The sequence below is a fragment of the Solanum lycopersicum genome, chromosome 3 (genome assembly GCF_036512215.1).
Source record: "Solanum lycopersicum chromosome 3, SLM_r2.1".
Taxonomy (NCBI): Eukaryota; Viridiplantae; Streptophyta; class Magnoliopsida; order Solanales; family Solanaceae; genus Solanum; species Solanum lycopersicum.
In genome coordinates this window covers 61,108,708-61,123,262 of record NC_090802.1, presented here as the reverse complement: position 1 = coordinate 61,123,262, position 14,555 = coordinate 61,108,708, and the positions used below count along the sequence as shown (strand labels likewise).

At 35.1% G+C, this 14,555-nt stretch overlaps 2 protein-coding genes across 5 annotated transcripts; both read right to left on the bottom strand.

Moving 5' to 3' along the window:
• Window positions 1–308: 308 nt before the first annotated feature.
• Window positions 309–7,829, bottom strand: LOC101246234 (peroxisomal membrane protein PEX14). Of its 3 annotated transcripts, XM_026030086.2 has the most exons (11): window positions 7,611–7,791; window positions 7,435–7,502; window positions 5,224–5,462; window positions 5,078–5,126; window positions 4,761–4,948; window positions 3,187–3,373; window positions 2,952–3,041; window positions 1,731–1,804; window positions 1,518–1,586; window positions 1,257–1,354; window positions 309–987 (listed from the first exon to the last, which is right to left on the bottom strand). In XM_026030086.2, exons 2-10 carry the CDS (start codon window positions 7,481–7,483, stop codon window positions 1,259–1,261), a joined length of 1,041 nt encoding a protein of 346 aa, XP_025885871.1. In that variant the 5' UTR covers window positions 7,484–7,502; window positions 7,611–7,791; the 3' UTR covers window positions 309–987; window positions 1,257–1,258. The 3 variants fall into 3 exon arrangements, with proteins under 3 accessions (XP_025885871.1, XP_004236106.1, XP_010318908.1); XM_004236058.5 differs by lacking the exon at window positions 1,257–1,354 and having other exon boundaries at window positions 7,611–7,829; XM_010320606.4 differs by lacking the exon at window positions 1,257–1,354 and having other exon boundaries at window positions 7,435–7,497; window positions 7,611–7,823.
• Window positions 7,830–10,455: 2,626 nt separating this feature from the next.
• Window positions 10,456–14,165, bottom strand: LOC104646605 (protein KINESIN LIGHT CHAIN-RELATED 3). 2 transcript variants are annotated; one of them, XM_010320608.4, is made up of 3 exons: window positions 13,774–14,165; window positions 11,442–13,475; window positions 10,456–10,951 (listed from the first exon to the last, which is right to left on the bottom strand). In XM_010320608.4, the coding sequence occupies exons 2-3, from the start codon at window positions 13,415–13,417 to the stop codon at window positions 10,735–10,737; spliced, it is 2,193 nt and encodes a 730-aa protein (XP_010318910.1). In that variant the 5' UTR covers window positions 13,418–13,475; window positions 13,774–14,165; the 3' UTR covers window positions 10,456–10,734. The 2 variants fall into 2 exon arrangements, with proteins under 2 accessions (XP_010318910.1, XP_010318909.1); XM_010320607.4 differs by lacking the exon at window positions 13,774–14,165 and having other exon boundaries at window positions 11,442–13,765.
• Between the last annotated feature and the right edge of the window lie 390 nt (window positions 14,166–14,555).

The window sequence follows — 14,555 nt, the reverse complement described above, 5'->3', positions numbered from 1 at the left end:
ATGTCCCACTCAAATGACTAATGGATCACTCACTTAAACACATTACTAGTAATTATGCATCTTTTTAGGTAATGATTACTCTAAATTATATTTAATATATAGAGACAATACACGTGTCTTCCTTTCATTCGCCACATAGCATCCACAATATCACTAATGATCACCAACATAACATTATCTTCCAGAAATAAGTCAAAAAATTTAAAAAATAACGTACACAATATTATTTTATTTTTTTGGGAGCTTATTGGATACAGCAAGATACACAAACAGAAAATCAGTGCTTTCAAACAATTAGTGAAAAACAATTTAGCTCCTCTGCAAATAAGCTTTTGGTATAGACAGTAATCTTTTCACATAAGAGCCAAGTTTAAGAAGTGTAATTCTAAATTTCAACCTAGAAGCACAAAGGAAACATCAGAAATTCGAGTTCATCGACAAAATGTACCTTACAAGATTGTGATAAATCACCTCAAGACCAAAAAAGCAAACCTTAGGATAGGTAGAACAAGAGAAACTTCAGCTGTTCAAGACATTGTCACCATTTGTAATAGGTGTTCCACTCAACTGTTGCCCAAAACCTGACCTATTAGTTTCGGTGAGACCACCTGATTCGGAGATTTTTGTAATCCTCTGCAAGTCATCATCTGACATTTCTGAGGAACTAGCCCTTAACTCATCACTGGTTAGCTTTTCTTTCTGTAACAAAGACTTCTTAGGTTGACGGATGGCAGCAGCTGCTTCTGCCATTGCAACTGGAGGTGGCTGGGGAGGAACCCATGATCGCTGAACTGGTCGTACTTCAGTTGGTGCAGCAGTATATCCAAACTTCTCTTCGTTTTCAGCTTCGGTTACTGTTATTCTGCCACTCTTGCGTTGCCACCAAGGCGTTGAACTGTCTTGATACTCATAATTTAAGCCATCACCACTCCCTTGGGATTGAAAGAAACTCCTTGAACTGTTCTGATTTTGGCCAATTTCCCAAGGCTGTTCACGATCACATAATAAAATCATTTCAAATTCAAACAAATGATTCAGATTGACTCCACCCTACCTCACCCAAGTTCTCTCACATCAACAGAGAAGGCAAAGGAAAATACATCAAATAGAAAGGTCTTATCACAAAGAGATGAAACCATAACTTTGTTATCCAAATCAAAGTGACAGTTGTATAAGAATCCATACAATGATGCACATACTCCATAAACATCAAATGCAGTCAATAATTAGCAAAAACATCAGTTAAGGATTATTACATTTAATGCTTTAGGCTTGAGCTACCAGAAGGAAGTTTTCGAGTGGAAGGATGGTGTCTAAAGTTTGTCATGTTGTCCAAAAACAGGCTGCACACTGACTTCAGAAAATGGAGCCAGCAGACCCAAAACAAATACGCACAGCATTAATTTAGAATTAAAGGATATAGGTTCAGACAAAGAATTTCTAAGTATTATCTGCGGAAAAATAAAACTCTATCAATCCCAATACTGTAGGTAGAACAAAAATTGGAGGAGAAAGACCTTAGGCTTTGGACCAAAACGAGGATTTGGTACAGGCTGATAAGGATTTGGTGGTTGGTCATTGATATCCTGCAAAAAAAGATGTACATCAACATGCAGTTCTCCATTTAAATAGGATTGCTGTACCATCAAAGAATATCAGAAAACAGAACTTTAAAAGTCGATGAGATTAATCAAAAATAAGATGGAAGTCCATTTAACTACACAGCTTACCGTAGAATTGGAAATCGAGACTCTTTTATCATCTCGTTCCATGGCTGGTATTCTTCCAGAAGTACTACTTTTCCCTGAATACACAAATTCCAGTCAGGTACCTGCTGCTCACTATTCATGGTACACATCCCTTTATATTTCTTTATTCTTTAAGGTAGTTGGAGGGTGGGGAATGTGAATTTGAAAACTACCCATGACAATTTTCTACTCTAAAGAACCTGACATTTATTTTATAATAGCTTTAACTCCAAGACAAATGACAACATTATAGTTTGGATCAAATCCGAAATATATAAATGTGAGAGCACAAAATCTGAACTGAAACTTTTCCGGACTTGAATGCATTGATCCAGTAGCCAACATCCACATCCTTGCCTCCATATAATACATTGTACATTGTATTTAATTAGAAAACAAAGATTCAAGTATAAATATTTCTCAGCTTTCTTATTGCAATAATATTATTTCAAACAGAAGAATACAAAGTAAAAAGTAGATTTTCCACACAAATTTAGAAAAGAAAAGTATACAATAGCATGAGCAAGCCACAACACTAAGAACTGTTATACCGATGCGAATTTTGAATCAATACAAGATGATAATAGAATACTCATGAATAAATGCAGGCAAAAACCCTTTCCTTTTTTTTCCAGTTTATTGGGACCTAGTGGACCATGGTCACTGTGATCAAGCAAATGCAGAAGTTTCCAAATTCAAACGTCTAACCTTTAACGCTTGAGGATCACAACTCTTACAGAAACCACTAAAGTGATACAAACCATTACCACAACTTTAAAATATGCACTGATGTGCAAGCAGGAACTCAAGTGTTTAATCTCATATAAACGCCATAGAGTAAACTGTAAAGTCAATAAGTTCAGTAAAGTAGCCAAGCCTCAAAGGAAGGTGGAACCAGCAAAATATCCTATCTCTTTCTCTTTCTCTTTCTCTTTCTCTCCCTCCTTTTATCGTTCAATTAAATGCACTTGTATTTCTCTTTAACCTCAGTAAGTGCAGCTAGAAGCCTACACATTATATCCTTTCCAAAATGCATCCCCTTTAACGTACATGAATGTTACTTCTAGCAGCAATAAATGATCAAAAGGCACATACTTTATTCCATAACCAAAAAAAAATTCCAAATAGTAACTGGAGGTAAAAGGGAGAAATATGAGACGAAGTGGTAGCAGAAGCATGTTCTGGAAGCAAATGTATACTCACCTTCAAGCTTTTGTAAGGCGCTACTCATTGATTTCATCTCTTGTACTTGGTAGTTTAACAGGTTTGTTAGCTCCTCAAAGTACCTTTTCTCTGTAGAGGCCAACAGGTCAAATTGCTAGGAAGGTTATTCATTGCAAAATGTTGATGAATGGATAAGTTTAGCATGGGGTAATGCACTGAAAAACAAGCAAGAGAAACTGTTTCAGTATTAATGCAGAGAACTTTACTAACAAACCTTCAGTTTTAGAGGCCAACATCTCCTGGCTTGCGCGGGCCACATCAACTGCAGCAGCAGCAGCTGCTTTTGCAGCAACAGCAGCTTCTTCTGCTAGACTTGGTCTTCCCTTTAGAGTGCCTTTTTCATCTTCTTCTTCCATTACAACTTTGCGAATCCAAGACTTAAACCGGGGTATAATAATATGCTGGCAAAAGCACATAACCATTTTTAGTGGGGTGATAATGATACTAGCAATATAATACCATAGGCTAGAAGCATAATTTTCAAAAAATCGATTCAAACCATGAATTAAAATCATTGTTCAAAAATTTGAATATTAGAATCTAATAGAATCACGGAATGGAAGAGTCAGAAGCATTTTGTTACTGGGCCAGTTATCAGATAAATAGTGAAATATGTCATCACAGATTCATGCATTGTCACTGCTCCATCCACCATACGAAGTGTTTCAAATATCAGAGAAAAAGTACACTCAACAAATACTCGCGGTCACTGTTTAAATTCCGTGCCAAAAGTGTCATATCTCAGAGCAAAACCAAATTCACTAGATACTCTTGAATAATCGAATATCAGATTTAAATGAATTGCTAGTCCTGCTTTTGATTTTTTTTTTTCTATGAGAAAACACTAGCTATCAAGCTTCTACAACGTTTAACCACCAGAAGTAATTTTGAACGTAAACAAAAACTAAACCAACGAAGAGAATGTTTAATGATTTAAAACCTAATTCTATGTATCTGATCAAGTAATAGAAGTGTACCAAACAAGAGATGAACTGATATATTGGCACTATCTTCCAAAACTATAGCAGGATAAGGGACAAATGGAGAAATCTAGATGTCCTCAAATTGGATTAGAAAGAAAAGCATTTAATGTTTTAACAAACTATTCCCATAAAATAATTCATGGAATAAGCCCATAAACTTGCACCTTAGAGAAGCCAAAAGCAGAGGACAATCAAAGAATGAAGTTTCTCTTTTTAGAACGCTGGTTTTGCGCAAAGAAAATCTTTGATATCTGATGATAGTTTAAATTTAGTTTTTTGAAAAATCAGAAAACCCTCGAGTGTCAACGGTGCATGGTCTGAAATTTGATGGATAATGGGTCAGTCCCTCTACCCTTTTCCAAGTGAATACCTGGTGTTTGACTGCAGCAGGGATTCAAATCCCTGGTGTCCGCCTAACCTACACCTCACTCATTGTGCTCTTATGGCTAAACCAATGCCCTAGGTCAAATATTGAATAGTTTAAAATTATAAGAAATAAATAAAAAGCTGCATTCATGTCCAAAAAGGACTTTGAGATTTGCATGAAGCTTTAGTTTTGATGGATATGTTATATTTATTTGAAAGAAAGTTCAAAAAATCATCAAGGGTCACTAAAAAGTATACATGTATGCAAAGAAAAGGTACGTTTTGCCTACAAAATTCAATTAGAAGTACTTCGAAAATCTCAACAGTTTGAAGATCCATCACATCAAATTCTCAATTAGACAATGACAGAATACATGCTCAATTCAGCAAATGTGGTATCAAGTGGCATGATAGACTTGAAGCTTCTTAGAAAGTATACCTTGAGAAGTAAAGCTGTACCAGCTCCTGAAGCAGCCATTATGCCAACAGCCATTACTGCATGAATCCAATGGAAATGAGAAAAATATCCCCTTTTTCTCATGGTATTACTCTGTTGAGCTGATGCAAACTGCAGATTTTGCGATGCAGACAGTGCTTGAGTAGTTGATGGAGATTTCACTTTCTCATCTATCATCAAGAAAGCAAAGCAGCAATGTCATAAGTCTAATGACCATAGACATTATCATGGTCTCAATTGAGAAAAAGGAATATCAAAACACAACAAAAAAGGTCCTTTCTGGAGAACATTAGAATCACCTTCATTTGCAGATACTGGCTGTGTGGTAGAAACAGTTGGAGCGGGATCCTGTCATTTAGACATGTTTTTGATGTTATCTTAATTTTATCACTACATGCATAAAATTAAGCCAAGATTGAAGGTCAAACACCAGAAAGTTGCCTACCGGAACTCGACGAAAGGCTTCATCTATCTCCTCCTTTGTAAGCCCCTTCCTCTCAAGAAAAGAACGCCTATACATGACCGGAGATTCCTTAACCCTTGGATGTGAAAGAAACTTTACAGCATTTTCAACTTGCTCCTCCCGAACTGGTTCTGAGTTTACAAATACAGAAGCTGGAGAGTTCTCTCTTGTAGCCTCAGGATTGGCATCATGATCTTTAGCAGCTGGTTGTGACATGGTAGCTGCAAAATGACAAACATAGTTGGAGAATTGACTTTTTAAAGACAGATGGAAATTTGTTAAGTAAGTAATCCATTCAACTCAAAAAATCTAAAGAACACATACGCCGAATACAATTCAATTATAAGCATCAAAGAGAAAATGAGTGCATTCCTAGAAGATGAATTATAATACATTGGCTAAGGTGGAGCACAATGATTAGATCTCCTTTCACAGATGAAAAAACTCAACTTTTTCTTGCAAGAGCTTTAAGAGCATATTAGGAGTTTATTTGTGTAGCAACTATTGTCTTTCTTCCTTTCCAAACAAAAGGTGAAAAATATTCTCTGCCGAAAAACTCCTTACATCGATAAATGGGTGTGTAGAAAATATAATCCAATAAAGCTCAAGTTAATGAAACAAAGAATATAATAGATATCTAGATATCAGCAAAATAAAAGTGAATTTAACAAAATTCAACTCAAATGGATGCTCTGCAACTTAGTTTTTCTACCATAAGATAAATGAAAAATATTTTTGTAGAACAGATATCAAAGCTACATCTAAACTTGATTTTTTTCTAAATGCAAAGCATACTCAGAAAAGAGAAAGCACAAGGATATGAGAATTTCATGGAACCCCAGACTCCGTTTTTCGTACAGTTTAAGCTAGACCTTTCTACAGATATTGCCTAAAGTTTAGTACTGTATGTTACTCCCATGGCATAGGTTCTTCACATGATAATAAGATAATTAACATGTAACTATAACTCCTTGGAGTCTTCACACTACCTAGTTGCAGTCACCGAGAGATACATTTCCATCGTATCTTTGGAGATGCAACATTTCTCCAAAGCAAGATGGTCTCTCCCTCTTCCGGGAAAGAGAAAGGAAAAATAAGTCATTTATATATGATAAATGGGTATTCACTATTCCCTTCCCAGATGATATACACGATAAACTAAGTAGATTCCAAGTGGAGGGAGGAAATGTTTATTTCAGGCAGTATGTTATTGATCACAGAATTAGGAAGCTTCAATTTCGAGTGGTGTATATCATATTTGTCTCTTCCACATGTAAAATCTTCTTCTTTATATATAACAGTCTGTGTATTTGTGTTGGTTATTAAGGGAGCTCTCTTATAGTGACTGAGTCGCTCTCCCTTTCAATAACTTAGGAGTGCCATTAGTTTACTCTTGTTGCTCTCAGATTTTATCAACAGTGTCAGGAACTGCTGGAGCAGTCTACCTATGATGGTCAGAAATCTCAGACTGTTGGAGAATTAAGTTATAGCAACTCCACTAGTTGCTACAGGAACCGTTGAAGTAACCAAAAAAATATTAGAGATTATAATTTATATACAGTGTCTATTTGGCAACATAAGGATTTAGTTTTGGATTCATAAAAAGAAAGTCTACCAAAGTTAAACCAATAATCACCATATGCAACATCAAGTTACAAAAAATGTAACTGCTTCGGAAACCAAAAGTTGCAGCTACCCTCCCAAACCCCTCCCCTGATATTCTACTGTTAAACGGAACCCAATATTTTGTTATTCTTAATAATCGTGGTGTCCGGGCTAGCTTGCTAGCACCTCCACTATTTCCACAAGATACCTGTCACCTCCCACCAGCAACAGGTACTACATAACTCTATACACAAAGCTAGGACAAATGGGAAGAAATCACCTAGCCACACCGATGCTCAACGAACCCAATATTTTCGATACGGAACTTATTCATAATTTTAAGAGTAAAATGTGTTGAGTGGGAAAAGAAGTCATAAAAAAGTTTAACACATGAAATTCAAATCCTGGATCAACCTGTGCCCCAATTACCAGAATAACAAAGTGCAGAAGAAGCCTAACTGATACAAAAACTGAAGAAGAACAAATTCATAGGACAAATAAACGAAAAAAAACAGCAATCAGATTGATGTCTCAAGTACACCCTAGTATTGGAGAAATCAATCAATAAGGCCTCAAAGAAAAACATACCCGGATTTTGGGAATCAACGTTAGGAGGATTATCAGATGGAGTTTCCATGCTCGACCAATGAACTGCACTGAATTTTCAGGGAAACAAATTATCAATTCCCAGTTTCGTCAAATTGAAAAAAAAAAACGCATAGACATCGATTAAGTTCATTCACACTGGGAATGAGATTAATTACCTAAAACTTCGACGGTGATATCAGAATTCTCCGGTGATTTCGCTCATCTCCGACCAAAACTCCAACTATTATAATCATCCATAAAAGAAAAGATCAAAATCTTTTATACCTTTTACGAGTTTCCCTCTGTTTTTTCCCGTTTCCATTTGCAAGACTACATTTTATTTTTCTGGGGTTGATTATTATTTTAAAAGAAAAAGGTAATGATTTTGTAATTTTGTTATTATTAATATTTTAACATAATATATGTAGATTCTAAATTTGATTTTAAATTTTAATTCTGAGTTTCAATTTTCATAATGCACAAACAAGTACTTTAATCATCTAATTTTTTAATAAAATAAACATGCTACCTGGCAAAACGCGTAATGTGCACGTATTTTGTGCGAGTTGGAAGTAATTTTTGAGACTCACAACAAAAATTTTTTTTTTTAAAAAGTGCTGACAACTCTACCTTAAAGAATTCCTTTTATATATATATATTTATATTTATATTTCCAAATAAAATTTCACTTTAATATCTCTTTAATTCTAAAATGGACGTGTAAAATATTTAATTAGTTGACAGTCATTGAGTGGCTCACTAATAAACATGGGAGCATTTGCATTTCATTTTCTTTGGCTTCAAAAATCGCGTGTTTATTTATTTAAAGGTAGGATAATTAAAATGTTTATTTGTGCACTATGAAAATTAAAGATCAAACTCAAAATTTGAAAACAAATTTAGAATCGAATATATATATATTATGCTTACTATTTAATTGCACGGAGCAGAAGAAGGAGAAATAAAAAAAAAAATTAAACTATAATCAACTTAATTATTAAGATTGTTCCAAATATCTAAATAAAAATGTATTTGACATAAAGCATAAGTCTAAAATTAAAATTTCATTTGTATTTGCCTCTTACTTCTTTGGTACTTTCATCATCTTTTATTGTTTTTCTTCATTTAAAGCTTCTTAATTTTATAGGGATCCAGTAAAGTAGGGGAAAAAAAAGGTTTTGTAATGAAGAATTGAAATCGAACAATGTTGTGCTCTTTATATATTGCAAAAATACAGAATTGAAACGCATAAAATTTCAAATAAACTAATAAATGTGATAAGATTCAGTGCCACAGAAAACTAGTATTAAAAAACTCCTAAATAAATCAAACGACTCACTAGAAATTAATGAATTGACACATATCACTTGTCTCAATTATTGTACATTTTCGTTTCAAACTTTTTATAAAAAAATATCGCGGCATATTCTACAATGTCCATTAAAAAAAAAGTTCATTAAGTACCTAAGCTAACTGACATGTGTTTTAATTACATGGATTCGTCTTAATAAGTCATAAAATTTTATGCGTTACGCATACTAAAAAGAAAAGGTTCTAGAAATAGTAAAAATAATAGATATAATAAGACTTTATAATTATAATTTTGATAATGGAGTTATACAACTATCATTTTGCTATTAAGGTTGTGATTTGTATATTTCAATAGCGAAAATACAAATGAAGCAAGTATGTATACATTTAGGAAAATTTCAGAACTCTATTTGTATATTTCGCATGTCAATATATATAAAAAAAAGATAATTATTATAAATTTTTCATAAATCGTATATAAATAATTAAAGTATGCATTACAAAAATCTAAATTTATACGATCGGAATCAAATTATACAATACAAATCAAACGAATAACAAAAATTGAAAAACTATAGCCGCAAATTACAATTTTCCCTACTCAAAATACTGTCACATCCTTCCGAAGTCATGTTTCTTAAAACCTATCTGTCAAAGTTTGTTAAATACTCAAAACGGAGATATAAAAAAAAAAAACTCATTTCTGGGAAAACTTTAAAAGACCAAAAATTGCTTAGAGAGATATTTAAGGGATTGTGTCGAATCTTACCCTAAGTACAAGGGACAATTTTTGTGAATTTCTCACTTGTAAATTGTAATATAATATCACATTTGGATGCATAGAAAAGAAATGAAAAGGACATATGAATTCTTTTAGTATCAATAAATCCAAAGTATGATTGTGAATTTTGGTACAGCTAGACAAGTTAATATCCAGAGAAAAGTTTTACTATGAAAATAAGGTCCCAACAAATCTAAAAGACCCACCACCATCTACTATTTGTTTTTTTGGTGAAGTAAAAGCAAAGGGTATGGGGGACCAATTTTATAAACATCAACTATATATACATGGAGCCATTGTATACCATTTCTAGCTGGAACAGATGGGGACTCCTTAGCTCTAAAATTTTATTTTCTTTCACCTAACATCAACATCTTATAATTATGATAACCATACCCCATTTTCCAGTTAGGAAAATGTGACTGGTACGAAAGAAAATATTTCCTCGGAAAATGAATGATTTTTTTTTTAACTATAAGCGAAAAGGTGGAGTAGGGGTGCTGGTGTTGGGAGAGATAATTAGTATGATATGTCACGTCACTGATGAAATTTGTTTTTTTCCAGTATATAACAGCTATGTTATGAAATTTAGAAGTGACAATGAAAAGACAAGTAATTATAACTGTCTACATTCCAATTCCACCAACCAAACTTTGGTGATTGCTGAATCATGGGGTTGGTATAGTGCCAACCAGATATTACTCATATATTCGGTATTTTATATGGTTATGTTATTGGACTAAGATAGACTTGCCTGGAGCGACATGGACAGTGAGAATTCATATTAGCCGACTCTAGCTTATGTTCAAAGGGTGGGGTGGGAGAATCAGAAACAGAACTTTAGTTTCAAGGATATACTTATCTAATTGAACTGTGCAAATAATTGTATAGTATTTCTCTCAAGGACAGCTCATTAAAATGCTAAAAAATTGTGATGGTGTATAAAAAAGTATTATTCTTTTCTTTCTATAATGATATACAAATGATTACAGAGTTGCAACAACTGGGCAGAATAAATTTATCAATGAATATGAAAACAAAACAAGACCAATACAACAACTTTGTGATCAAGATGCCCACATTCAGCATTATGACAATTCATGCCAGAACAAGATTCAATTAATAAAGCCTTCAACCTATACCTTTTTTTCTCGACTCTGATAAATATCTCAAAATATTTGAATTTTTCATGTACATTGTGTTCATAATCATACTATAATCAAATCATTATTTATAGCATTAGGACGGTGATTAGCATCGAGTAGATTCTCCAGTGATCTGGCTTTTCTATTTCGAACTCTACCAGCCTCTTTTAGTAGCTCAGCCAACCTTTTCTTTTCGTCAGCAACGTCTGGATTTGCTGTCCCTAGCTTTTCCTCTCTCACCCCAACAATGTATTCCAATATTTCAATAGCCTCATCCAACCTGCAATTCGTTTCAAGATCACCATGTAGTTGGAAAAACAGACGTGCATTACAGAATCATGATTCATAACGACGAATACACTTTTGTGATGCCTGCCAATAAAGACTTCTTAGCAGATACTTGCTCCTAGTTAAACAAACCTGTTTCACTTGGTTGGCCAAAACTTTGACAAATTTTACTACTTTTTTGTGGAGGGAGCTGTCTTATAAATGTTCACTTTTCAATTATGAAAGTAACAAGTCACAAATTATACCAATGTCTTAAAGGTGGGATTTCATCAGAAAGCAGACAGCACAAGAAGAAAAGTTACCCCACCAAGTCTAGCATGCAAAACCGTAAAACAGCAGAAAAATATTTCAGATAATAAAACAAATTAAAGCAAATGCTTAAGCTCTCAAGAACATAACAAATCACACCATATAAATGATAAAGTATGTATGGTGCTTCTTTAAAGGAATTGCAAAGTAAGTAGACGTAGCGATTGACATACCTGCCAACAGCATCATATGTGCCAGCAAGGTTGCTGTACACTCCCAACGTCTCGGGGTGATAAGGTCCATATTCTTGCTCCAGAATGACCTTTGATTCTTCAAACAACTCGACTGCCTCATTTATTGCATACCGCTGTACACAAGCAAGCCCCATTTGGTTAAGGGCGACTCCGAAGAATGCTGATTTCTTCTCTCCACTTGCTCTGAGCTTTGAAATGGCACTTTTAAAGGAGTTGTAAGATTCAGAATATTTTCCTAACATATAATAGATCACCCCCATTTGGGCTTCGATACCCGCTATGGTGTTCTGCTGCCCAGGAGCATTGTTATAAATCTTCAGCGCTCTCTGTAGCAACTTGAGCGCCTGATCAAGCTCATTCATCGACTCATAAATAGCAGAAACATCAGTAAGACCATTAGCAATCTCCTCTGGAGCAATCCCAGGTATGGGCTTCCCATATATTCTGAGGGCATTTTCACAGTATGACTTTGAGTCCCTTAGCTTTCCCGTCCTGTTGTACAAGTCAGCCAAACGGACAAAAACAGATGCAACGGCGGGATGGTTTTCTCCTTTGCTAGACTTGAGAGCTGTGAGTGCCTTTTGGTAAGCGAAAATGGCTTCATCATACCTATTCAGAGACAAATATGTGTCTCCAATGCTACAATCAACAGATGCCACCTCAGATTCCTGCCCATTTGCTACCATGGCCATACTGGCCAGAACAAGATGCTCGAGAGCAGCCTCATGGTCTCCCTTTGACTCACAAATTAGTCCCATCAGCCTCCTGTCTGCAGCTTCCTCTAGTGAAGGTGGCGAACCGTTCTCTTTATGTATGTCAAGAGCCATCTGACAAAGCTTCTCCGCTTCATCGAACTGCAAAGCCTGAACATGAGCCTCAGCAAGATATCGACAAGTCTCACCAACTCTGGGATCACTATCTCCCAACACTTGTCTTTGGATTTCCATACCGGTGGTATAAGAAACAATCGAGTTCTCAAGTTGGCCCAACATTGCATAAGTATCACCCAATTGCATATAACCAGCAAATTTGGCAAGGGCATGTTCTTGTCCTTCTTCAACCACCGGAATTTCTAAAGAGTGCTCTATCAGTGGAATGGCATCATCATACTGGCCCAGATTACAGTATATCGCTGCAGTTACATGCAGACACATGACCACATCTAAACTAGGTTTTCCATTGGCACATTTCTCAAATGACTTCGCTGCTCGATGAGCCAATTCAAGAGCTTTATGGGAATTATCCCCAGAAGCTATCAAATCTCTTGCTTGCTTAAGCAGGAAGGGGCCAAGGTCAGGATTGTCTAAACCTGAATCAGATGAGTCCTCAGTTCCATTCTTCAATTTTGATCCTGAAGCAGGCGAACTCTTCTGCCTACTCCTTGAGGTACCTCCCACAACTACCTTCTTCGTGTTATTTCCATTTTTCTTATCAAGGGAAGCTCTCCTACCCTTAGAATTTGATTTTGCTGAAGTTTCTGATTCCAACTCCAATTGAGAGGGCGTCTTGGGTTGCCCTGAAGAAGGATCCTTCGTACTAGACGATGGTGAATTATCCAACTTCACATCATCAGAAGTTCCCTTCTTAGAGCCAGAATCGCTACGAGAGTCTTCAATCTCTGGCTTCTGCACCTCCTCATCCTCCTCAATTATCTCCACTTCCCTCATTTCTCCCCCCACAAGATGTCGTAACTCGGAGTCAATCCTTGATTCATCTCCATCTGATCCAAAACTATGCCTAGATGGAGATTGATCAGAGCTCTGCATCTCACACACATTCTCATAAAGTTCCTCAATGGAAGGCTCAACCACCCCATCACCCACATGCTCCTCGCCCCCATTTCGAGGACCTAAACCCCCCTCCTCATTCTCTTTACATGGTGTAGAATTTCCATTTTCCTTCAATTCTTTAACCTCCCCTACTTCATGAATTTCATCCATAACAACTCCAGGCATCTTCCAGCAAAAACACACAAAAATAAACAAGAACCACCAATAAATTAAATAAAATTACCTGCAAATACAAAGTATTTTTTAGGTCAATCCCAAAGCAGATCCAACAACACCCATCTTATGCCACAAACAAGTTGACCTTTACATGGACATAAAAATTGAATCTTTTTCACAGATCTTAGCATACTGCTACATCAAGAATCAAGTATGTACAAAAACAAAACATCCAAAATAAATAGAACAGAAAGTGAATAATAGAACACAAGTTGACTAGTGAAAATAATGCAAAAAAGAAAAAAGAAAAAAAGAACAAGAGAGAGTTGAAGTGACTGGTAGAAGAATAAGAGAAAGAGACATACCTTATTAGAAAGAAGCCATTAGCAGTAAAGATGAAATGGTGCTCAGAAAGTTATATAGACATAAAAATACAAAGTCTAAAAGCAAAAATTAAAAAAATCTAAATCTTATTGGTGGGTCTGGAATCACAGTCTTTGATGAAGAGGATAGAAAAAGACGGAATTTTGAAGATTAAAGAAAAACAGAGTGAGGATATAATTAGGATTAATAATATAATACAAGTACAAAAAATAGACTTGCCCTCAATTCATGTACACATTTTTAAAAAAATTAATTTACATTATACTCCGAATAAAATGTGTCACATAAATTAAAATATAGTTAATTAACGTTGCAGAGGTGGAATGTCAGAGGAAAAGAGAAGGCGACTTCTCCCCAAATTTTGGCCTGTTACAGCCGCTTTGTTTTCCAACTTATTAATCTCTCTGGTTTATCTGGATCTTTTGCCACGTGTCCATCCAAAATAATTGTTGACTAAATTGGACGATTTTACCCCCTTGATTTTTCAACTACTAATAAAAATGGAAAAATATATCGGTATCTGTTCAACCTATGTTCGAAATCTCCAAGGCATAATTATATCATACTAAGGTCCTAGTATCCTCTTAAACTTATTTTATAAATAATTTTCTACCCCTTTTGAACCTATATGATACTATTTTATGGGTCCAACACGAGTGTTGATATTTTTTTCAAGCTAATGTCACGTAGGCTGAAAAGAAATAGAAAATTATTTTTAAAACAATTCAAAAGATAATAGAATTTTAATATAGTAAAAGTGTGT

Coding starts and splice junctions, on each gene's coding strand:
- LOC101246234 (XM_004236058.5), bottom strand. CDS start 7,483: ATGGAAACTCCATCTGATAATCCTCCTAACGTTGATTCCCAAAATCCG. Junction 5,463..7,434: donor CGTTGATTCCCAAAATCCGG/GTATGTTTTTCT, acceptor GTCATTTTGCAG/CTACCATGTCACAACCAGCT. Junction 3,374..4,760: donor GTACAGCTTTACTTCTCAAG/GTATACTTTCTA, acceptor TGCTTTTGCCAG/CATATTATTATACCCCGGTT.
- LOC104646605 (XM_010320608.4), bottom strand. CDS start 13,417: ATGCCTGGAGTTGTTATGGATGAAATTCATGAAGTAGGGGAGGTTAAA. Junction 10,952..11,441: donor ACATATGATGCTGTTGGCAG/GTATGTCAATCG, acceptor AACGAATTGCAG/GTTGGATGAGGCTATTGAAA.